Below are 25,618 nucleotides of genomic sequence, written 5' to 3'. Positions count from 1 at the left end.
TTACTGGCCAGTAGATATATAAATATATATTAACCAAAGCCCAACGTTATGTAGCTTTTACTGGAAATGGACAGATATACAATAATTGCCATAAAATAAGGTAAAAGCACAAACTTTTGGAAGAAAGCAATTAATCCTAGTTTTTCAAACAAGGAAGATTTCAAAGATTATATGATATTTAGATGAAACCTTAAGGAGATGTGTGTATGTGTGTACAGGCATGTGAGTGTGTGTGCGTGTGTTTGTGAGAGAGAGAGAGAAAGACAGAGAGAGAGAGAGAGAGAGAAAGAGAGAGAGACAGAGAATGCTTAAGAAGTACAAGAAATGGTGAATATTCGGTGAGATCATAGGAAAAGTGGTACAGGACTTATGTTCTAGAAAATATACCTTCACTTAGGTAGTTCTTTAAGAGAAATATTAATAACTGTCATAACAATTATTTGCTTTGGACATTAATGGAAATGTTCTATAATCTTTGCTATCCAATAGATGAGTCACTAGCTACATTTGGCTATTGAGTACTTGAAATATGATTACTATAACTACTGAATTTGTATAAAATGATTTATAAAAACATTTTTTACACCTAAGAAAATTGAAGCAGTAATAAGAAAACTCTCAACAAACAAAAGTCCTGGACCAGATGAGTCCACAGGTGAATTTTACCAAACATATCAAAAACTAACACCTTTCAGTCTGAAACTATTTCATAAAATTCAAGAGGAGGGAAGGCTCCCAAACTCATTTTATAAGGCCAGCATTATCCTAATTCCAAAACCAGATAAAAACACTACAAAGAAAGAAAATTATAGGCCAGTATCCTGGTGAACATAGATGTTAAAATCCTCAACAAAATATTAGCAAACCAAATAGAGCAATGCATCAAAGAGATCATATACCTGGCTGCTGTGCCTCAGTGGATTGAGTGCCAGCCTGCAACGCAAAGTATTGCCAGTTCAATTCCCAGTCACTCAGGGCATATGCCTGGGTAGCAGGCCAGGTTCCCAGTAGGGGTCATGTGAGAGGCAACCACACATTGATGCTTCTCTCCCTCTCTTTCTTTCTTTTGAAAGAAAGAAAGAAAGAAAGAAAAGAAGGAAGAAGAAAGGAAGGAAGAAGAAAGGAAGGAAGGAAGAAGAAAGGAAGGAAGGAAGGAAGGAAGGAAGGAAGGAAGGAAAAATCTTTTAAAAAATCACATACCATGATCAAGTGGGATCTATTCCAGAATTCCAAGGTTGTTACAACATTCACAAATTAATAAATGTAATTTACCACATAAACAAAATGAAGCATAAAAACCACATGATCATATCAAACATGCAGAAAAAGCACTTGATCAAATCGAGCACTGATTGATCACAAAACTTTCAGCAAAGTGGGAATAGGGGAAACATACCTAAATATAATGAAGGCTATATATGACAAACACACTGCCAGCATCATACTGGGAAAAACATCATGGGAAAAGCCTAGAAGCTTTCTCATGAAGATCAGGAATAAGACAGGGGTATCCACTTTTACCTCTCTTATTCAACATAGTACTGGAAGTCCTAGCCACAGCAGTCAGACAAAAAATAAAAGCCATCCAAATTGGAAAGGAAGAAATAAAACTGTCTTTATTTGATAGACACAAAAGTGATACAAAGGAATGTAAAAGGGGATACAAAGACAACATTCAGAAATTAAAGGCATTTTTGTACACCAACAATGAAACATCATTATCAAAAATTAGGGAAAAAATCCCATTTACAATACCAACAAGAAAAATAAAATACTTAGGAATAAACTTAACCAATGAAGTAAAAGACCTGTACTCAGAAAACTACACAACACTGAAGAAAGAGATTAAGGAAGACACAAATAAATGGAAGCATATACCATGTTCATGGACTGAAAGAATCAATATCATTAAAATGTCCATACTGCCCAAAACAATGTATAGATTCATTGAATCACTATCAAAATACCAATGACATATTTCACAGATATAGAACAAATATTTCAAATATTTATATGAAACCATAAATGACCCCAAATAACCTCAACAGTTTTGAGAAAGAAGAAAACATAGGAGGGATCAGAATACTTAATATCAAACTATATTACAGGGCCACTATAATAAAAAATATCTAGTGTTTGATAGTTTTTGATATATTTTAAAATGTCTGATAAGAACAGACACATAGATCAATGGAACAGAATAGAGGGCCCAGAAATAAGCCCATTCAATATGGTCAGTTATAATTGACAAAGGGGGAGGAACATAAAATGGAGTAAAGATAGCCTCTTCAATAATGGTGTTGGGAGATCTGCACAAGTACATCCAAAACAATGAAACTAAACTAGCAACTTACATCATACACAAAGATAAACTCAAGATGAATAAAAGACTTAAATGTAAGTCATGACTCCATAAAAGCTCTAGAAAAACATAGGCAAGAAAGTTTCAGATATCCCATGCAGCAATATTTTCACCAATACATCCCCTAGGGCAAGGGATATGAAGGAAAGAATAAACAATTGGGACTTCATCAAAATAAAAAGCTTCTGCATGGCTAAAGAAGACATCAACAAAATGGAAAGGGAACCAACTGTATGCAAAAACATATTTTCCAATGATACCATGGATAAGAGTTTGATCTCCAAAATATATAAAGAACTCACATGACTGCATACTAGAAAGACAAACAATCCAATTAAAAAATGGGAAAAGGACCTGAACAGACACTTCTTCAAGGAGGACATACAGAGGGCCCAGAGACCCGTGAAAAGATGTTCAGCATCACTAGCCATCAGAGAGATGCAAATTAAAACCACAATTAAATACCACCTCACAGCCATCAGAATGGTCATCATTAATAAACCATTAAACAAGTGCTGGCAAGGTTGTAGGGAAAAGGGAACCCTAGTACACTGTCGGTGGGAATGCAGACTGGTGCAGACACTGTGGAAAAAAGTATGAAATTTCCTCAGAAGAACAAAACATGGAACTGTCTTTTTATCCAGAGATCCACTGCTGGAACTATGCCCTGAGACTCCTGAATTACCAACTAAAGAACCTATGGACCCTAATGTTCATAGTAGCATATTTACAATAGCCAAGTACTAGCAGCCTAAGTGCCCAACATAAATTAGTGGATTTAAAACACTCTGGTACACAAAAACACTGAAATAGAGAACAGGCTGACAGTGACCAGAGGGGAGAAGGGAAGGAATTTCAGGGGGAAAGGGGACGGGTTTGCAGGAACAAGTATAAAGGACACATGGACAAAAACAAGGGGCAGGTGGAAACAGGAGAGAGGTCGGCAGGGCTGGGAGGGGTGGGCTGAGATGGGAGTAAAAGGCAGAAAACTGTACTTGAACAACAATTAAAAAAATTAAAAAATAAAAACAAAACAAAACCTCTGGTACATTTACCCAATGGAATTTTACCCAGCAGAAAGAAAGATGGAACTCCTACCCTTTGTGATGGAACTGCAGAGCATTATGCTAAGTGAAATAAGCCTTGCAGTGAAAGACAAATACCATATGATCTCACCTGTAACTGAAACCTAATCAATAAAACACACAAATGAGCAAAATACAACCAGATGCTTGGAAATAAAGAACAAACTGACAGTGACCAGAGGGGAGGGAGGAGGGGGATAACATGGGAAAGAAGTGGAAGAAGGAAGCAAAGGAACAAGAATAGAGGACTCAGGGGCATGGATAATGGGAGGCATTTGACTATGGCATTGGAGGGGGATGAGCAACAAGGGAACATGTGGGACAACTGTAACTGAACAACAATAAATTTTTAAAAATGGGCAAAATACCTGAAGAGACACTTCTCCAAAGAGGACATACAGATGGCCAACAGACATATGAACTGATGCTCAATGTCACTGATTATCAGAAAAAAAGGAAATTAAAATCAAAATGTGATATCCTCTCACACCAGTCAGAAAAGCTATCATCAATAGATCAACAAAGAACAAGAAGTTCTGGTGAGGATTTGGAGAAAAGGGAACACTCAAAGACTGTTTGTGGGAATGCAGATCGGTGCAGCCGCTGTTGAAAGCAGTATGGAAATACCTCAGAAACTTAAGAGCAGAACTTCCCTGTGACCCAGAAATTCCACTTCTGGGCATTTATCCAAAGAAACCTGAAACACTAATTCAAAAGAACATAAGCACGCCTAGATTATTTGCAGCATTATTTACAATTTCCAAGACATGGAAGCACCTCAACTGTCCATCAGTAGAGGACTAGATAAAATAACTATGGGGCACTTACACAATGGAATACTGCTCGGCCATGAAAAACAAGGAAATTTTACCCTTTACAACAGTGTGGATGGATTTGGGGAACATTATGCTAAGTGAAATAAGCCAGTCAGAGAAAAACAAATATCTATGATTTTACTCATATGTGCAATCTAGTAAACAAATTGAACTTACAATAACAAGAAAACAGACAGACTCATAGATAAAGAGCAGGCTCACAGCTCTGGGGGCTGGGATGGGGGTGGAGGGATGGAGTAAAGGGACTCATGGACATGGACAACAGTGTGGTGATTGCAGGGGTGGGGGCAGGGGATATAGGGATATAAATGGTAGTGGAATAAATACAGTAAAAATAAAATTTAAAATAATAGCTTCTTGAAGTTCAGATCAGAACAATGTTTAGGGTATATTGAAAAATCAAGGAGATCAAGAAAAACATGTTTTACTTATAGCAGAGGCTGTAGAATACTTGCATGCAACTAAGCCTATACTTTCTCCATGTGAGAGGCTTTTATGTAGTAGAGTATATTATGAAAACATCACATCTCATGTTTTAAGTAAATTAAGAAAAATCTGGGTTTATATTTCTGATTGGAATCATTAGAAGTATCAGAAAGTAAATATGTACATTATTGTCAATAAATGTATTTTTACCTTTTTCCCACCCAAAATTTTATTTTGTTGGTATAAATTGCAGTGTTCCCTAAATTATCACTGTAACATATTTACTAACTTTATACTTTACTGTTTCAGTCATTGTTGAAAACACAATAATAGTTTGTGCTTTTTGACTTGCTAAATTGGCTGGCATGGTATGACCCCCCAAAATGTGTCTATTCCTAAAGGAAGAGAATGCTGATTGTCAGGAAAAAAAGAGAAAAAGTGCAATACTGCTTTGGTTCTTATCACCTACTGATTGGCCCAGTTCATGCTATTAGAAGAAAATAATACAATAAATATTAAGATCTTATAGCAAAGATAAAATGTTGGTTGCTAAGAATAAAGAGACAACAAGACATAAAAACCATATAGTTTACATTGTAGCAATTTGTGGTTTATAAAAGTTAAATCTTCAAGAGAATTTTATTTATTCTAATTATTTAGTATTCTAGAAGGAAGGCAATGACATTTCAGCATAAAAGTCTTCCTTATGCCCTGGCTGGCGTAGTTCAGTGGATTGAGCGTGGGCTGTGAACCAAAAGTATTGCAGGTTTGATTCCCAGTCAGGGCACATGCCTGGATTGTAGTCCATGGCCCCCAGCAACCACACATTGATGTTTCTCTCTCTCTCTCTTTCTCCCTCCCTTCCCTCTCTAAAAATAAATAAATAAAATCTTAAAAAGAAAAAGTCTTCCTTATAAGTCCCTTCTTGTCCTCAGTCAATTTTAAGGTTAAAAAGACAGCATGAACACAGTAAGTCAATTGCTAATTTAAATAAGGAACATAAAAGTGATATAAATGAATCATGATGCTGGAGAACTATATATTAATAGCTGCATCTATGTGAAGATTACATCACTGGTTTTTGCCTTCTTTCCCATAAATTGAAAACTTTACTCTTGTTTATAACCAAAGCAATTCTAGTCCTATGTGTGTCTGTTATTGCAAACACATTTGTTTCTGTTGGTCATAATTAAAAGGATATATATTAAGAATAAAAATAACCATGACTATTATTAAGCTCAGGAATTGTGATTGGGTCATCACTTTGTTCCAATGCTTTATGAGACAGTAAAGTCTGTAAACGGCATCAAAATTAAAACTCAAAATTATATATTTCAGTCCTAAAAGCACACAGTCCTGGACACTTGAAAACAGTATCTCAATACCTAAACTATGGACATAATTAATAAATATTGTTACAGAAATGTAACTAAAAACTGTGTTGCACATGGGGGGAGAGTGGGAATGGAGGGAAATAGGGGAAGGGTGGTCAAGGAACATGTATAAAGGACACATGGACAAAGCCAAAGAGGGTAGGAATGAAAGTGGGAGGTGGGGATGGGTGGAGTGAGAGGATTGGTGAAGGGAAAATGGAAACAACTGTACTGGGACAGCAATAAAAATTAAAAAAGTAAACACCAACAAAAAAAAGAATGAAAACTTGGTTACATGTAGAGTTTTCTGTGAAGGAACTGATGAGGGGACTTTTAACATAAATTTCTGCATACTTGTTTCTTTTTCCATAGAAGATGAGCAAAATTTCTCTGGTTTAATAAGAGTGAGTGGATATTGCAAAAATGCTTATGGGAAAAAAGTTCATTGCTTCATTTCACTGGAGTTTTAATAGCAATATTTAAATCTTCACAGTATTGCTACTTTTCACTTATTTTTTCTTTTTGTTTTGTTTCTATGAATACATTTTTCTTAAAAAATTAAAATTAATACCAGAAATCACACAATGATAACAGAGTTTGCCTCATGGTTATATAAGACAACTCAGAGCTTCAGGTTGCAATTTTTATCTATTTACTACTTCTTATTCAGTGTGGCTGGAAACCTAACCATCATTGTCCTCATCTTGATAGACTTCCATCTAAATACTCCTAGGTATTACTTCCTCTGAAATGTCTCCTTCTTAGAAATTACTTTCACAAATGTTTCTATCTCCAGATTTTACAGGATGTGAGCAGTCACTACCAATGTCAAGGCCATTTACTATAACAATTGTTTAGCTCAGTTGTTTTTCTTCATCTTCATGGATGTGCCTAATTTTCATCTAACTGCCATGTCTTTTGACTGTTATGCTGTCATCTTCAAGCAGCTTCATTATTCCACCATCATGATCAAAACCCCCTGAAACCTGCTTGTCTTTAGTTCATGGCTAAGAGAATTTCTTACCATCTTCCCACATTCACACTTATACTCCAGTTAGATTCCTTTGCTTCCAATGTAATTAATAACTCCTCTTAGGACTAGTTCCCCATTTTACATCTCTCATGCTCAGATACATGGCTTTTGGAAAGAATTGGTTTTTGCTTTGTTTTTGTTACTCTGCTCTTCACATTGGCATTAATGATCTGTCCTACACGTGCAGCATTAGCACCATTCTGGGAATCTTGTCTGCTAGTCAGAGGAAAAGTCCATATATTCATGTATGTCAGGCTTTTGACCAAAGGAAGAGCATTGTTGGCCATATTCACAATACTTCCATTGCCCCCATGTTGGATCCTTCAATTTATACCCTGAGTAACCAATGAGTAAAACAAGTTTTCAAACTTAGTTCATAAAGTGTTGATGTAGTGTTTTCTAGAAACAAATGAAATGAAACTATGACTTAGCATGAATGAATGTCACTGTGAAGATTCAGGAAAGGAAAAATGAAATTGTAACTTCTGCAATGTCCCCCTATATCCTTCTCACAGATACCTGTGGTGTTGACCTCATTTGCTTAAAATTTCTTTTTAAGCTAAAAATGACTATGTTGTGTTTTCCTTTCATGGTGTCTGGTAGATTCCATGTAATCACTGATTTAAATCTGGATAGGAAACCAGTGGCGGTAGAATTTAATAATTTTATTGATCTTTCTGAATAATGAAAATCTTTTATATTATAATAGCTAAAGGAATATACACTGTTTTAATCAACTTACTCTTAATTTTTTCCTTCTGGTATTAATAATGTAACAGCTTCTTTCATAAAATTGTATGAAATGTGAAATTGATTAAATATTTGCAACAACCATTTTTTTCACAGTATCTGTAGTATCTGTTCAATTATTTCTACTCACCTGATGGACTTGGATATTTAATTTTCTACTTTTGAATAATTTGAATTTCATTATATCTTCTATTTCTTAGTCATGCTGAAGGCATGTATGTCTTATTTTATAAACTCTCCTTGTTTATCTGTATTATGTTTAAAATATGTAGAAAAAGACTAGGCAGCCATTATTACTCTGATGCCCACTAGGAGTTTGATAGGAATTTCATAAATGATACTATCTCTTCCATAGAGAACATTTATTTTGTATCATATACTGAGCCAGATGTATTTTATACCATATATTATTTAATCTTCACAGCTCTCTGGCCAATTAGACAACATAATGATGATGATTTTACAAAACTGTAAATTGATGCTCAGAAAAGCTGAATAACTTGTTGGAGGTCTTGAGCTATAACAGCCAATAAATAGCCTGATTTGAAAACACAAAACACAAAATCCTTAAGAATCTACAAATTTTACATAACTTTTACTAGTGACCTGCACAATTTTACTGGCTGTTTAAACTCACCTTATCTCATCGGGACATGATTATATTATTATTAGTCTAGTGACAGAAGGTAGTAACTCCTAATATTATACTTAGCATATAAAATACAACATGAACCAATCAAAACAAGGAATTCTTCAACAGACATTCCTGGTAAGCCAGACTGAACAGGAAAAGAAAACGCATAAAATATTAGCAGTATTATAGCACCAAAAATTTTTATTGGAAGCCGGATGAAAAATAATAGCATTAATAAATGTACTTAGTACAATGAGGTAGATTATGAGATTTTTTAACTGCCATAGAGTATTAGGTAGAAATTTATGTTGGAAAGTAAGATATTAGGTTGCTAGTCTTTGTCTGAAAAGTAATGTAGAGGAAAACAAACTTTACACTTAGGGTTTTGGTTTGCTTGTTGTAATTTTTTCTGTCCCCTTGGACACTGACCCCCAAGCTTCCTATTAAGATTTCAATACTAGTGTGTATTATCCTTTATATTCCTTAGTGTGTTGTGTGTATTCCTGTTCTGGCAATTGCGATTCACTGAATTAGTCCCCTTGAGCCAGTATCAGAGGGACTAGATAAAACAGGAAGTAGCCTGTGTGAGTAAAGTCTATATAGAAAACACACCAGAGAGTTTTAAAACATTTGATAATTCTTCTCTTTTATATATTTGTTCCTTCCTCACTCTCTATGTCAAAGAAATACATTCCCTCTGGATAAAATGGGAAATTTAATACAAAAACATTGGCAATGGAAAGCAAATTTGTCAAATGAGAGGAAATATTTTCATAAATGTTGGGCTCCCTGGAATACAACAATGACAGTCGCTAATACTTTTCATATTCCAGATATTCAGACTGTTAGTGAGCCTTTCTGAAAATCCAAGGTAAGTTGGGTATAAAGAAGACAATGGGGCAAAATTCAGACAACTGTAATAGCATAAACAATAAAATACAAAGAAAGAAACAAAGAAAGAAAGATAGAAAAATATTTTACTCACCAAAAAATTCCTTTGAGCTCTTAGAAAGAAATATAAATATACATTAATGTGAGGTATTACTTTTATTACAAGTCAACTAAAAATAAATCCCTTGACATACTGACTATGGAGACAGCTTCAAATCTTTAGTCATCATATCCTGGCTAAACACATCATATACTCAAGTTATATAGTCAGTAGTGTACCTAACTATCCATTTATAAAAATGAACCATCTTTTAATGGAAATCTTATAACTAGATGTCTTTTTTACTGTCTCAGCTCAACCAGAACCAACAACTGCCTAGTATTATAGCTACTTACAAAAACAAAAACCCCTCATTTTTGGTTGAAGAACTTATATAGGTTAAAAAAAGAAAAAGAACCAATGTTACTTTTGTAACTGGTTTGAAACACACAATGGAATTTTCCCAATCATTCTCCTAAGAATGGCTTTGGCCTGAGATCATGAATCTGGGAATGACTCTAGAACTCATCTGCACAGACCTTTCTGCTTTCACGTAAGTGGTGGTGACAATGCCCTGCTCACTGCTCTTGGCTAAAAAATAACCAGACTCTTCCACAAGGCTAAATATTTTCTATGCAAAAATCAAACAATAGTCCATTCCCTTTAGTTTATAAATAATTCAAAGAGAATAATTTCTACCTACTAAGAAACTAGAGTATGTGATTTAAAGATTAAGGTCAATAGACCAAAACCAAAATATGATTACTAAAGTATAACTTGTCAACAGTGTGGTGATTGTGAGGGAGAGGGTTATAAGGGAAATAAATGATAATGGAAAATTATAGCAAATAATTTTGAGAAAAATGTAACTCATAAGGGTATTACAGCTACTTATTACATATACATATGTATATCTGTGTCTTTAAACACATAAGTGAGGGGTCCTGGCCCTGTAGCTCAGTTGGTTAGAGTGTCATTCCAATACCCCAAGGTTACAGGTTCCATCTCTGGTCCAGGCACATACAAGAAGCCATCAATGAATGCATAAATAAGTAGAACAACAAATCAATGCCTCTTTCTCTCTCTTTCTCTCAAATCAATCAATAAATTTTTTTTAAAGAAGACAATGAAAGTCTCCCAAATCTTATCATTAATTCATCACTTACTAGTTCAACTTGTTTTATTGTTGTTCAAGTACAGTTGTTTCCATTTTACCCTATCACTCTCCCCCACCCAACTCACCCTTACCTCCCACCCTCCAAGTGTCCTTTATACATGTTCCTTGTGATCCTTCCCCTTCTTTCCCCTGTTATCCCCCTTCCCCTACCTCTGGTTAGTGTCAGTTTGTTCTTTATTTCAATGTCTCTGGTTATATTTTGCTTGCTTGTTTGTTTTGTTGATTTGACAACTTTTAATTAAATTAAATATGATATATTTGGAGTTAAATTTTGTAGCTATATATATTAAAAAGTATAAAAAGAGCTAAGTGTAGTTTTTATTATATCAATTTAATCATTCTCTGTTAAATAAAGGCAGGAAATTATAATCTCTGTGTCGGTGTGTTTCTAACTGAATATAGACTTGAAGTACTTTATTTCAAAGAACAGATTTTAATCTCAGATAGTCTATGATTATATTTGACATTTTCCAGTTATATGAATATATCTAAGGTACATTCCTCTCTGAGCCTCAGTTCTTTATTTGGTAATAAAAATAGTTTCATGGGTGTGTTATAAGGGCTGAGACAATATATAAAAGTCCTCAGCATTTCACTAAGAGAATAAGTGCTTTTGCTAAATCACAATTACTATAAATATCCTTCCCAAAGTTGGGAATTCACTCCAACTAAAAGAAAACTAAAGGAAACAAAAAAGCTCTATATAAAGCATGTTAAGTGCCACATGATTTGTAGAGCACTTTCATTTCAACAGTGTGGTGATTGTGGGGAGGAGGGAGGATGGTTGGAGGTGAAAGAGGATATAAGGGGCCTAAACAGTAATGGAAAAAAACATAATTAAGAAAAAAACACGCTTGATATTTTAACTTCACTTTTTTAAAAAATTAAAAATGAGGTAACATTGGTTGATAAAATTGTATAAATTTCAGTTGCCGGTAGGGATGTAAATTGGTACAGCCACTATGGACAACACTATAGAAGTTTCTCAAAGCATTAAGAATAGAGCTGTCACATGGCCTAGCAATCCCCCTTCTTAATATCTACCCAGAGAATTTGAAAACCTTTACTCATAAAGATGTATGCACTTCTATGTTTATTGCAAGATTATTCATTATAGTCACCTTCAGTTTAAACAGAGAAAACTGAAGCTTCAAGAAATTAAGTAATTCCTCTAAAGTCACAAATCCATTAAGCAGTCCATTTGTATTTTAAGCCATATTTCTCTAACTGCCTAATCCATATACTTTCTAGAATGATGACTTACCATAGAATGCCATAAATAATACATTAGTAACACTTTGATTCCATAATTTTTATTAATTTACTTTTTCTTTCTTCTTCAAATTGTAGAGGACTAGCTAATGAATTAAAAGTAAAAGTGTGAGGTTATTAGTTAATATTCATCATAAACCCGTGCAGATATGTGTTACTGTTTATAAAATTATTATTGAAAGTGATTGGTAATATTCTCTTTCTCTTTATTTGTTTATATGAACACTAGTATGAATACTGGGAATTGAATTTGCCCATCATTATTAAAATGATGAAATATAAATTATTCAGATTTCTCCAGGAATGTAGTCATCCAAAATATTTGTGAAAAAAGTAAACAGTATCTAATTAAAATAATCCTTCCTAACCCTTGATGTAAAGACTCCTGAGGAGTCTTTGTGTCATTCCAGCCAAGAGAAGTTACTTTTTTATTAATTAAATGTACTGGGGGTGACGTTGGTTAATAAGATTATATAGGTTGCAAGTGTACATTTCCCTGATATATGAATCTGTACCATGCATTGCGTGTCCAACACCCAAAGTCAAATCATCCTGTGTCACCATATATTTAACTTCCTTCACTACCCCTTCTAATTCCCTTCCTTCTCTAGTTGCCACCATACTGTTGTCTGTATATAAAAGAGAAGAAATCAAAGGACCATTCCTATTATTAGTTTGCTGTAAATTTCCCCTGATTGTAAAATAACACACTATTTCAGCCAAACTCTGGTTTCACACTTGGATAGTTGTTAATCCACAATTCATGATGTGTTCCTTGTGTTTTCTACTATAGATCTGGCAGGAGAAAACCAAAAAAGCAACTGAAGAATGAGAAACCATACAGAAGTAACAGAATTTATCCTCCTGGGACTTTCAGATGACCCAAAGCTTCAGGTGATGATCTTTGTCTTTCTGCTCATCACCTACATGCTCAGCATCACTGGAAACCTGACCATTATAACCCTTACCCTGCTGGATTCCCATCTCCAGTCCCCCATGTATTTCTTCCTCAGAAATTTCTCCTTATTAGAGGTTTCATTCACAACTGTCAGTATACCTAAGTTCTTGGGCACCATCATTTCAGGTGATAAAACCACTTCCTTTAATGATTGCATTGCTCAGTTATTTTTTTTCATTCTCTTGGGAGTCACTGAATTTTACCTTCTGGCTGCCATGTCCTATGATCGTTATATTGCCATCTGCAAACCTCTGCATTACATGACCATCATGAACCGAAAAATCTGTATACTACTTGTCTTCTCTTCATGGCTAGCTTCATTCTTAATCATATTCCCTGGACTCATGTTGCTCTTGAACCTCGATTACTGCAGATCAAATATTATAGACCATTTCACCTGTGATTATGTTCCCCTGCTGCAACTTTCTTGTTCAGAAACAAAATTCCTAGAGATAATGGGGTTCTCCTGTGCTGTGTTTACTCTGATGTTCACTTTGGCATTGATATTTCTGTCTTATCTCTATATCATCAGAACGATTTTAAGAATTCCTTCTACTAGTCACAGGGCAAAAGCCTTTTCCACATGTTCATCTCACATGATTGTCATCTCCATCTCTTATGGCAGCTGCATTTTCATGTATATTAAACTTTCAGCAAAAGATAGGGTATCCTTGAGGAAGGGAGTTGCTGTGCTGAACACCTCAGTAGCGCCCATGTTGAACCCCTTTATTTACAGCTTAAGGAATCAGCAAGTCAAGAAAGCTTTCATGAACATGGTGCAGAGGACTATTTTTCACAAGCAAAGTAAATAATGTGGCATAATGAATTAGAGACACATTGCAGGAAATTTTAAAAATATACACACGAAATCTTAGTACCTTCTCCAAATCACAATAAACTCTCTGTCATTTTTGTTTATTCTCTTTGTTTTTTTCTGTTTATTTTATATACTTACCATTTAATTTAAATTCCTTTCCTTATGTCTTTCTGACTCCCATTCATCTGAACTCATCACAATTTTTTAATTTAATTTTTATTTATGTATAGTTGGTATAAATTTTATATTAAATGAAGTTTTTTTGTGCAAGTCACTTGACTAATACAATTTTTTAAGATTTTATTTATTTATTTTTAGAGAGGGAAGGGAGGAAGAGAGATAGAGAGAGAGAGAGAAACATCAATGTGCGAATGTGTGGTTGCTGGGGGTCATGGCCTGCAACCTAGGCATGTGCCCTGACTGGGAATCGAACCTGCGATGCCTGGTTTGCAGCTCACATTCAATCCACTGAGCTACGCCAGCCAGGGCATATAAATCTTATATTGATCATGTTAATTTCAGGTATACAATAACACTACTTCTTAAACAATAATGTTTAAAAGTGAAATTGTATGTTGAGCTTTGTTTAGGGAAAAAATAACCTCCAGGATCCAGCCCAGCATCTTTGGTTCTCAGCAGTTTTCAGGCATTGAGAGTATGTTAGTTCCCATCAGGGCTCTAAGATCATCCAGGGGTATCCAAACCTTTGGCATGTCTGCACCACACTGGAAGAAGAAGGGCTGTCTTGGGTCACACATTAAATACATTGTGATATGTAGTCACAAAAAGATCTCATAATGTTTTATGTAAATTTATGATTTTGTGTTGGGCCACATTCACAGCCATCCTGGGCTGCATGCAGCCCATGGGTAGCAGGTTGGACACCCTGGCAGACACTGGCACTTGGACAGCCCCTGGAAAGGCCAAATGTTGTACACATGTTCACTCTTCTCCTTTCTTCCTGAGGGAGGGGCCACTGAGTAGTATTGGCCTCAATGTACTGCTGAAAATAGGTGAACCATAAAATATTCAGAAAATCATTTTATAGTGTCATACTTTCTTTACATTAAATCCTTCTAAATTAGTTGAATCTCACTTTATGGCCTAGAATATAGTCACTTCTGTAATCATTTCTTGACCATTAAAAAATTGTATAAAATGACACTTGAGTGCAGTGTTCTATATAAGTCAACTAGGTCAAGTTATTAAGCACATGACTTAAATTTGTACTTTTACTTTTTGTGTTTTTACTGAGCTATTTAAATCTCCTTATATAAGTATGGGGTTGTTTTTTTTTCTTTGTAGTTATAGCAACTGTTTATTTTTTAAATATTAATACTGTGTTTTTTCTTATTTCTTTTATTTTAATTGTTGCTCAAGTACAGTTTTTTTTCCTTTTATAGAAACACTGTGTTTTTATACAGACACAAATTTGAAACTGTCATGTCTTCTCAGGAACATAACTTGTCTTATCATTATGAAAAAAAACAATTCCTCCTTTTATGCAGTACACTTTTTTCAGTAACATCTATGTTGACTAATATTGATGCAGCTATACAACAGCATTTTTTAAAAATATTGCTTACATCACATATTTTATTTACCAATCATTTGTTTTTGAGTGGATGCTAGCATATTGTACAGAACATCTGTGACTCAGTATATATTTTCATTTCTTGGTTACCTCAATTAGGTACTCCCACAAGGCCATACATGTGGACAGAGGAAGAGAATGTAAATACAGGAGAAATTTGTTTCAAACAAGTCTGAGTCATCTGTTCATAAGCCTACTTGTGCCTTCTGGACCTGCTCAAGTCTGATCTCTTAAGTATATCTCCCTTTGGTGATAGATTGTTGCTGTGAATGACCAGCATTATAACTCAGAGTCCAATAACATGCACTCCAATTATAGCAAGCTCAAATCTAATTGTCAATTGATGATGTCCTATGGTTTGACCTATAGTCTCTACCAGGTCACAGTAGTAAACCAGGAAGTGACCTTCAAAAGGAAAATGTATATCTGCAATACATTGCTCCATAAGCACACACTTGTTATGACTCTTCCAACTGTGGCAAAGCAGAAGTGCCTTACAGCATCCCTATTTGTCATGGAGACTTTAAATAACATTAGAATTTCTTGATCATTTGACCCCAGTGGAAGAGCACTAATTCTAAAATCAATACTAAATTTTATCTGGAAAATCAAACATGCAGTAATAATTAAGAAACCTTGGGAAAGAAGCAATATGAGATGACTAATCAGAGATATATTTAAGTATAATATAAAGTTTCTATAATCCAAACATGCACTGGGGCATGAAGGCAGAAAGATTAATGTAGAAACAATATAAGTGATACATTTTGATTATGCCTATTTGAATAGCTATAACTTAAGATATTCTTACTATTTCACACATACCAAAGACAAAATTAAATGAGTAAGAATGGGAGATACCCTATACAAGTGAACATAATTATAAAATAAATCAACAACCATGGAATGGGAAGAATAAAGAATTGATACAAATAACTTTTCAAGATAGTGTTTTGACAACTGGCCATCAATAAGACAGACACCGCAAAAATTTTTGAACTTTTTTTTCTAAAGATTTTATTTATTTATTTTTAGAGAGGGAAGGGAGGGAGGGAGGGAGAGAGAGAGAGAGAGAGAGAAACATCAATGTGCGGTTGCTGGAGGTCATGGCCTGCAACCCAGGCCTGCACCCTGACTGGGAATCAAACCTGTGACACTTTGGTTCACAGCCCACGCTCAATCCACTGAGCTATGCCAGCCAGGGCTAAATTTTTTAACTTTATTTAGATTTTAAAAACAATAATGGAACTATAACAATTCAGAAATTATTTTGTGTGTGTGTTGTAGAATCAAGTAATTGGTAAGTAGATTGTTGGAGCTAGGTTTCCCGCTGTGGAAGGAAGGAGATACAAATGTGGTATAAGTAAAGTAGAAAAATTCTATGCTGATGGACTAGAATAAGAAATATCATTGTGATACTGTTATTTTTGTAAATGTATTTCCTTTCTCTGTCCCATGAAAGTTCCAAAGAATGACAACTGAATAGCAAAAAGCCAACAAAGCATCCAGATCCTGGGCTCTAAATAACATTTCTTGCTAAAAATAACCTCTGAGGACTAGTGAAATGACCAATAGACATATGAAAAGGTGCTGAACACCACTAATTATCAGGGAAATGTAAATTAAAAATCTAATGAGATATCACCTCACATAGTCAAAATGGCTATTATCAAAAATTCAATGAAGATTGTGTTGGTGAAGATATAGAGAAAAGGGAACCCTTGAGCACTGTTGGTGGGATTGAAAGTTGGTGCAGCCACCATGGAAAACAGTATGGAGATTCCTCAAAAAACTAAACATAGATCTACCATATAACACAGGAACCTCACTTCTGGGTATTTATCCAAAGGAACAATAACACTAATTTGACAAGATATATGCCCCCTCTATGTTGATTGCAGCATTACTTACAATAGCCAATATATGAAAGCAATCTAGGTATCCATTGATAGATGAATGGATAAAGAACATGTATGTGTGTGTGTGTATACATATGTATACATACATATAAATAATAGAATATTACTAAGTCAAAAAAAATAAAATTTTGCCATTTGTAACACCAGATATGGAACTAGAGGGTATTATGCTAAGTGAAATAAGTCACAAAAAGACAAATACTGCATGGTTTTACTAATATATAGAATTTAAAAAACAAAACAATTGAACAAACAAAACAAAACAAAATAAAACAAAACACATTCATAGAAGCAGAGACCAAAGGGGATGTTTATGAGAGAGATAGGAGTGGAGGATGAGTGGAAAAGGTTAAGGGGGATGCAGTCAATAATATTGTGAGAAGTTTGCATATATTTCAGAGAAGTCTAAAAATATCTGGTCCCTTTAACCACTCTGATTTGATAAATTTCATTTTTGGATTTTGAACATGTTATGGCAAAATATTATTGGTAATTGAATTTCTGCCTCCATTCTCTGTAGAGAGCGAAACCTGGGAGTAGCACTATGTATTTCATTGCTTTAAAACCTAGTCACTATTCCACCTCATAATTCCTTGGACATAATTGGATACAATATTGAAAAGCAGAAATCCTACTTGCTTGTGGATAGAAGGGTAATAGGTATAAATCAGTCTAAATTCAAAGTAAGTTTTTAGGAGGCCTAGATAAAGATAGAAAGCTATTAGGGACTAGGAATAAAAAATAAAGGTAGAAAAAGAGTGAAAGAGTGATCAAGGAAGACAGACAGAGAAGTTAGCAGATAGGGGTCTGAGAAAAGATGTAATGGAAAAGAAAGATATCTAATAGAATTTTCAAATAAAATACAATGCTTCATGAGCTACAAACTCACTACCATTGCATCTAAGAAAATCCATAAAGACTGCATTGCCCACAAACACATATGCGGTGAAGACAAGATACATAACTAACTTCTTTCTGTTTCACATTCTTTATATGAATAATAATAAATACCACAAAGGGTTTTTGTTTGTTTTGGGGGGAAATTAGATAATTTAAGAGTATAGTCAATGCCTGGTAATCAATAACATATCAAAAATTATCTCTACATGGGATTCCTGGCCCAGAAAACTGTGTAGTTAGACACACTTCACCTTCTGGCACAGCCCTACAAAGGATCACAACTAATCTTAAAACAAAATACAACCAGAACAGCAAGAAAATATAACCATATAGATGTCCCACAATGAATATTTAAAGAAGAAATATTTATCCAGATGGATACAGGGAGCCAGGTAGGGAGGACACAATATGGCAGTGAAAGCAAGGCAGTGGCAGCAGCAGCTGCAAAAACTGGTAGTCCCACACTCACCTGTGGCAGCTAAAAACTGCAAGGATACCTGGGGAGCAAGCCATTCCAGCCCCAGGCTACTCCATGCAGCCCAGGTTCCAGTGCTAGGAATATAAAACCTCATAACTTCTGGTTGTAAAAACCAGTGGAGGTTGGTGTGGTGGAAGAAACTGCCAGTCTCTCAGGAGAGTCTGTAAAAAGGACCCACATGGTCCTAGAATGTACACAAACCCACCTACTCTTGGATTCAGCACCAGAGCAGCAGCTAGAATGGTGCTAGTTGCATACAGGAACTGGGGGAAGTGATTGGAAATAGGGCAAGAGTCCAGCAAGTGGTGTTGTTCCCTCTTAGACCACTCCCTATATACAGTGCTACAAAGCAGGTTGCCCCACCCTGGTGAATACCTAAGGCTCTGCCCTTGACAACATAACAGATTGTAAGGGCCATAAAAGGTGGAGTCAAAGCAGCTCTGTCCAAAACATAGAAAGAAACACAGGAAGACTGACAAATGGAAGAGACAAAGAAATATGGCCCAAAGGAAAGAACAGATCAAAAGTCCAGAAAAAGAACTAAGTGAAACAGAGATAGCCAACCTATCAGATGAAGAGCTCAAAACACTGGTGATAAGGATGTTAGAGATTTCATTGAGTATGGCAAATGCATAAGGGAAGAAATGAAGGCTACATGTTAAGTGAAATAAAGAAAAATCCAAAGGGAACCAACAGTGAAGAGAAGGAAGCCAGGGTTCAACTCAACAATTTGGAACATAAGGAAGAAATGGTAAACCAGAACAGAATGAAGAAACAAGAATAAAAAAAAAAAACAAGGAGAGAATAAGAAGAATCTGGGACATCTACAAATGTGCCAACATTAGACTCATAGGGATACCAGGAGAAGTGCAAGATATTGAAAAGTTATTTGCAAAAATAATGAAACATCTTTAATTTGGCAAAGGAACTACACATACAAGTCCAGGAGGCACAGAAAGTCCCAAACAAGTTCGACCGAAGAAGGCAAAAAAAAAAAAACAAAAAAAAACAAAAAACAAGACACACCATAATTAAAATACCAAAGGTTAAAAATACAGAACCTTAAAAGCAGCAAGAGAAAAGAAGAGGATTGCCTACAAAGACATTCCCATAAGCCTATCAGCAGAGTTCTCAAAAGAAACTTTGCAGGCAAGAAGGGATTGGCAAGAAGTACTCAAAGTGATGAAAAGCAAGGACCTGTAACCAAGATTATGCTTGCCAGCAAAGCTATCATTTAGAATGGAAGGGCAGGTAAAGTGCTTCCCAGACAAGGTAAAGCTAAAGGAGTTTATCATCACCAAGCCATTATTATATGAAATGTTAAAGGGACTTATTTTAGAGATCATAAGGCTAATGCCAAAAACTCAGACAAAATTTACTCTGCTATCCTACAGAACTTGCATTTTATTTTTTAATTTTTATCTTTATTTTTGTTATTATTATTTTATTATTGTTTTATTTCTCTTCTTTTTATTTATTTTTGTTTTGTTTGTTTGATTTCATTGTTTGACTGGCTTTCTTTATTCTTCTTTTCATATTGCATTTTAAATTCTCCTCCTTCACTTCACTTGTATTCCAATAACACACTACTCTTGGTCTTTTACTTTTTCTTCTTTTTATTTGTATCATATGTTTCTTGTCATATTATTGTTGTTCTAATTCCCACACCATACCCTTCACTAGCCTTGGTCTATTTTACTATTTTCCTGAGCTTTATATCTGTTATGGTTAACTTTACTCTCTCACACACTACACCAATTTTGTAGGCCTTACTCTCAGTATATCTCACCATCTAACCTCGCATAAGCACTCTGTTTCTAAAGTCAGCTCACATTCTTTTTCTCCTCTAATAAGAGTCTTATCTCTTTTTCACATTTTATAAAAAGTGGTTAGTTGGGTGAAATATCATGGTTATTGCTGTACTTCTCCAAAGGGTCTCCTATCTGTTTTACACTTGTTGGTACTTTAAATCTCATAAAATATTCTCCCACTTTCTTAATCCATTTCGCCTTTGTCCAGCCCCTGAACATACACAAGACAAGGTGGGAATTGTGCATACCACTAAGCACACTAAAGGAGAGAACCTGCCAACAAAGGAACTACCAACAGTGCAGTTTTACCAAGGGTAAAAGCCAAGTACAATAAGAGAGCCTACACAAAGGGAAGAAAGGGCAACCCTAGAATATCCAGACAAGGAGATAAAAGAGATCATATCACTGAGTCCCACAGAACTACTACCATAGAAGTTTAGAAAGTTTAGAAAGTTTAGAAAGACATCTAGAAAAGCAGAGATCAGGAGTAACAGAAAAAAAAGAGTGAATTAAAATGGGAATACAAAGAAAGAACCTGCAATTAAAAGGAATGGAAGACTCTCCACAAATAGAGCTAAATGAAATGGGCATTCTGTAAACTCTCAGATACAGAATTCAAAACCCTCAGATAACTATAAGGATGCACATCCTTATGGTTATAAGGATGTGCAAGGAACTCACAGACAACTACAAGGAACTGAGTTAAGAACTACAACAGTATGAAAAAGGAAATAGAAACTACAAACAAAAACCAGGAAGTAATGAAGAACACAATTTCTGAAATAAGAAACACACTAGAAGGATTTGCAAACAGGGTGGATGAAGCAGAGGACCGAATCCATGAGCTGGAAGACAAGGTAGAAAGACATACCCAGCTAGAGCAGCTGCATGAAAAAAGATTTAAAAAATATGAAGATAGCTTAAAGGAACTGCAAGACAACATGAAATGCAACAACATTCAAATCATAGGAATATCAGAAGGAGAAGAAAAGGAGCAAGGGATAGAAAGCCTGTATGAAAATATAATGACAGAAAACTTTCTGATCTTGGAGAGAGGAAAAATCATTCAAGTTCAGGAAGCACAGAGGGTCCCAATCAAGATGAACCCAAAGAGGGCTATTCCAAGACACATCATAATTAAAATGCCAAGTTGTAAAGAGAAAGCAGCAAAGGAGAAACAACAGGTACCATACAAAGGAGCTCTGATAATGTTATGGAACGGACCTGTCGGGGGATGATATACTATTACCAAATGGATCCTCCTTTCTCCTGGGGTTCCCCTCTACTAGGTTTGCCTTGCCCACCACCAGGTTATTATAGCTTTCAACACCAGAGGTGGTGGAAAGGAAAGGAAGTATTTATTCAAATGTTATACAGAAAGAGTACTGAGTTAATATCTTTGCCAAAATCCCAAAGTCCTTGAAAACACCCACATACACACACAGTCTTCCATCCTACCCTTTGCCCAGTCAGGGGTACCTTATCTCAAGAAACCAAAAAGTTCAAAAAAGGCTCAACTACCTCCTGGTTCTTCACAGTAATCTGTGCTCAGCTGGCAGGCTTCCTACAGTTTCCAGCACCATCAGCTGAGTTGCCAGAATCTCCAGTTCTTAATTCAAACCCCCAGAGCACCTTTTTATGGCCCACCAGCAAGAGTCCTTATACTCCTTCCTTCCCACAATGTCTCTCCTGCATTCTGCCAAACTGCTAAGAGAGAGCTCAACATCACTGCTACATCTTTCTTTAAGCTTCCTAAGCTCTGTGGCAAAGGGAGCATCAAAGCCTAGTGGTTCCAACCTGCATGGCTGCTGTGCCAGGGCTTAGATTCTGGTGCCAATCTTCCTTTGCATGCCCATTTCTGACTCTTCCCACAGTTGGCTACACCTGCCAGCACTCCCATATTTTTCCAGCTTTCTGGGCTGCCATAGTAAGTCCAGGCAGGCATGGACCCATGGCATAGAGCCAACCATCTCCAAACTCTCACACAGGTGCTAAAACCAGGGGGAGTTGCCTCCCAGTTACATCCTAGGTGGAAGTCACTCCCATCTCCCTGGCTAAAAGCATAGCCACAGACATTTAACATATCCATGAAACCAGTCAAAAATTGCAGATGTGTTAAATGACCATTCTAGAGGTTATTTGCAAAACTGTTGATGTGCCAATTAACTCAATGGCCCTGCTCCATGTGTCCTATCACCCAGTTTGACTTGTAGGGTGAGGACATCTTATATTTTTAATATTTCCTGGACACTCTGAGTTCTAGACCCCATTTCAAATCCCTCTTTGGGGAGCGCCCCAGTTGCACCCTGTTACAATAAGGCTAGCAGCTGATTTCTCAACAGAAATACTGCAAGCCAGGAGATGTTGGCAAAAAATATTCCAACTAATGAAAAGCAAAGGCAGGCAACCAAGACTACTCTACCCAGCAAGTCTCCCAATTGCAATGGAAGGTGATATAAGGAGTTTCCCAAACAAAAGAAGGCTGAAAGAATACACCTCCACCAAACCAGCACTGCAGGAGATGCTAAAGGGACTGCTATATGAAGAGGAAGGAAAAGACTGAGAGACAGGAGAACACAGGTACAAATGGGGAATAATGAATAAGTATCTATCAATAATAACCTTAAATGTTAATGAATTAATGCTTCAATCAAAAGACATAGGGTAGCTGCATGGATATGAAAATATGACTCCCACATATACTCCCTAAAAGAGACCTACTTCAGAAAAAAGACCTACACAGACTGAAAGTGAAGGGTTGGAAAAAATATTCCAAGCAAATATGCAGGAAAAGAAAAAGCTGGGGTAGCAATACTTATATCACACAAAATAGACTTAAAAACAAAAGCCATGAAAAGAAACACTGGAGGACACTTCATAACACTCAAGGGAAGAATCCATCAAGAAATAACCACTGTAAACATATATGCACCCAACATAGGAACACCCAAATAGATAAGCAAAATCTTGGAGTATTTCAAAAATATATAGATAGCAACACACTTATACTAGGGGATTTTAACACCCCACTGGCAATAATGGATAGATTTTGGCATTGACCAATGTCCTAGATCAAATGGACTTTATATATGTGTGTGTGTGTTGTATATATGTTATATATGTTATATATAATATACATATATATATAACCTTTCATCCCAAAGAAGTAAAATACACATTATTTTCAAATGCACATGGAATATTTTCAAAGATGGACTACATCATAGGACACAAAACAAGCCTCAACAAATTCAAAGAAATTGAAATATATCAAGCATTTTCTCATACCTTAAGGGCCTGAAAGTAGAAACCATCCTCAAGGAAAACACTCAAAAACACTCAAATTCATGGAGATTGAACAGCATGCTATTAAACAATTAATGGGTTAATAACAAGATCAAGGAAGAAATCAAAACGTTTTGTGGAACAAATGAAAATGAACACACAACAGTCATAACTTATGGGACACAGCAAAGGTAGTCCTGAGAGGGAAGTTAATAGCAATACAAGCTTAACTAAAATGACAGATACATTTTAAACAAACAGCCTAATCCTACATCTACAAGAACAAAGACAGACCAGAGCAAGTAGAAGGAAGGAAATATCTGACATCAGAGCAGAATTAAACAGCATAGAGACTAAGGAAACAATTCAAAGAATCAATAAATACAGGAGCTGGTTCTTTGAAAAGATAAACAAAATCAACAAGCCTTCAATCAAACTCATCAAGAAAAAAGGGAGAGGACCCAAATAAACAAAATCAGAAATGAAAGAAGAGAGATTACAACTGATACCACAGAAATACAAAGGAGTGTAAAATATTACTATGAAGTAATGCCAAGAAATTTGAAAACCTAGGTGAAATGGACCAATTTCTAGAAAAATGTAATCTCTCAAAACAGAATGAAGAAGAAGAAGAAAGCCTGAGCAGATCAATAACCAGCTGACATAATCAAAGCAGTAATAAAAAAAGAACTCCCATCAAAAGCTCTGGATCAGATGGTTTCACAGAAGAATTTTACAAAACATTTAAGGAAGAGCAAACCCCTATCCTTCTCAAAAAATTCCAAAAAAATCCAAGAAGATGGAAGACTACCAAACTCTATGAGGACAGCATCATCTTAATCTCAAAAGCAGATAAAGATACAACAAAGAAAGAAAACTTGAGGCCAATGTCGCTGATGAACATAGATGCTATAATCCTCAACAAAATATTGGCAAACCACATCCAACAATACATTAAAAAGATCATTCACTATGACCAAGTGGGATTCATTCCAGGGATGCAAGGATCGTTCAATATTTGCAAATCATTAAATGTAATACATCAAATAAACAAAAAGAAAGACAACAATCACATGATCATATCAATAGATGCAGAAAAAGCATTTGATAAGGTACAGCACCCATTTATGCTAAAAACACTCAGCAAAGTGGGAGTAAAGGGAGCACACCTCAACATAACGGCCATACATGAGAAACCTACAGCCAACATCATACTCAAGAGGCAAAACTAAAAGCTTTCCCCCTAATATGAGGAACAAAACAAGGGTGTCTGCTTTCACCACTTCCATTCAACATATATTGGAAGTCCTAGTCACAGCAATCAGACTGGAAAAAGAAATAAAAAGTATCCAAATTGGAAAGAAGGAAGTAAAACTGTCACTGTTTGCAGATGCTATGATAGTGTATATAGAAAACTGTATAGACTCCTCCAAAAAACTTCTTGACCTAATAAGTGAATTTGGCAGAACAGCAGCATTCAAAGTCAATATTCAGAAATCGAAGGCATTTTTATAAACCAAAAAGGAAATATTAGAATCAGAAATCAAGAAAAGAAAACTCCACTTCACTATAGCAACAAGAAAATGAAAATACCTAGGAATAAACCTTACCAAGGAGGTGAAAGACCTGTACTCTGAAAACAACACAGCACTGAAGAAAGAAATTAAGGAAGACACAAATAAATGGAAGCATATACGTTGTTCATGGATTGGAAGAATGAACATCATCAAAAGGTCCATACTACCCAAAGCAATTTAACACAGTCTCTATTAAAATACCAATGACATATTTCATAGATATAGAAGAAACACTTCAAAAACTTACATGAAACCATAAATGACCCTGAATAGCTGCAGCAATTTTGAGAAGGAAAAACAAAGCAAGAGAAGGGATCACAATTCCTGATATCAAACTATATTACAAACCTGCTGTAATCAAAACAGTCTGGTACTGGCATAAGAACAGACACATAGACCA

General features: G+C 35.5%; 1 protein-coding gene and 1 pseudogene across 2 annotated transcripts; both read left to right on the top strand.

The window, feature by feature from the left end:
• The first annotated feature begins 6,666 nt into the window (after positions 1 to 6,666).
• On the top strand, positions 6,667 to 7,495 carry LOC123812599 (annotated as a pseudogene).
• A 5,212-nt stretch (positions 7,496 to 12,707) lies between these two features.
• LOC123812792 (olfactory receptor 6C1) lies at positions 12,708 to 23,038 on the top strand. 2 transcript variants are annotated; one of them, XM_045829665.1, is made up of 2 exons: positions 12,708 to 13,615; positions 23,014 to 23,038. In XM_045829665.1, exons 1-2 carry the CDS (start codon positions 12,708 to 12,710, stop codon positions 23,036 to 23,038), a joined length of 933 nt encoding a protein of 310 aa, XP_045685621.1. The 2 variants fall into 2 exon arrangements, with proteins under 2 accessions (XP_045685621.1, XP_045685620.1); XM_045829664.1 differs by lacking the exon at positions 23,014 to 23,038 and having other exon boundaries at positions 12,708 to 13,649.
• The last annotated feature ends 2,580 nt before the right edge of the window (positions 23,039 to 25,618 follow it).

This window comes from Phyllostomus hastatus, unplaced genomic scaffold (assembly GCF_019186645.2).
Source record: "Phyllostomus hastatus isolate PE091 unplaced genomic scaffold, TTU_PhHast_1.1 phas_scaffold_93, whole genome shotgun sequence".
NCBI lineage: Eukaryota > Metazoa > Chordata > Mammalia > Chiroptera > Phyllostomidae > Phyllostomus > Phyllostomus hastatus.
Note: the sequence above shows the minus strand (reverse complement) of the source record. Positions and strands in the feature narration are given on the sequence as shown.

Coding starts and splice junctions, on each gene's coding strand:
- LOC123812792 (XM_045829664.1), top strand. CDS start 12,708: ATGAGAAACCATACAGAAGTAACAGAATTTATCCTCCTGGGACTTTCA.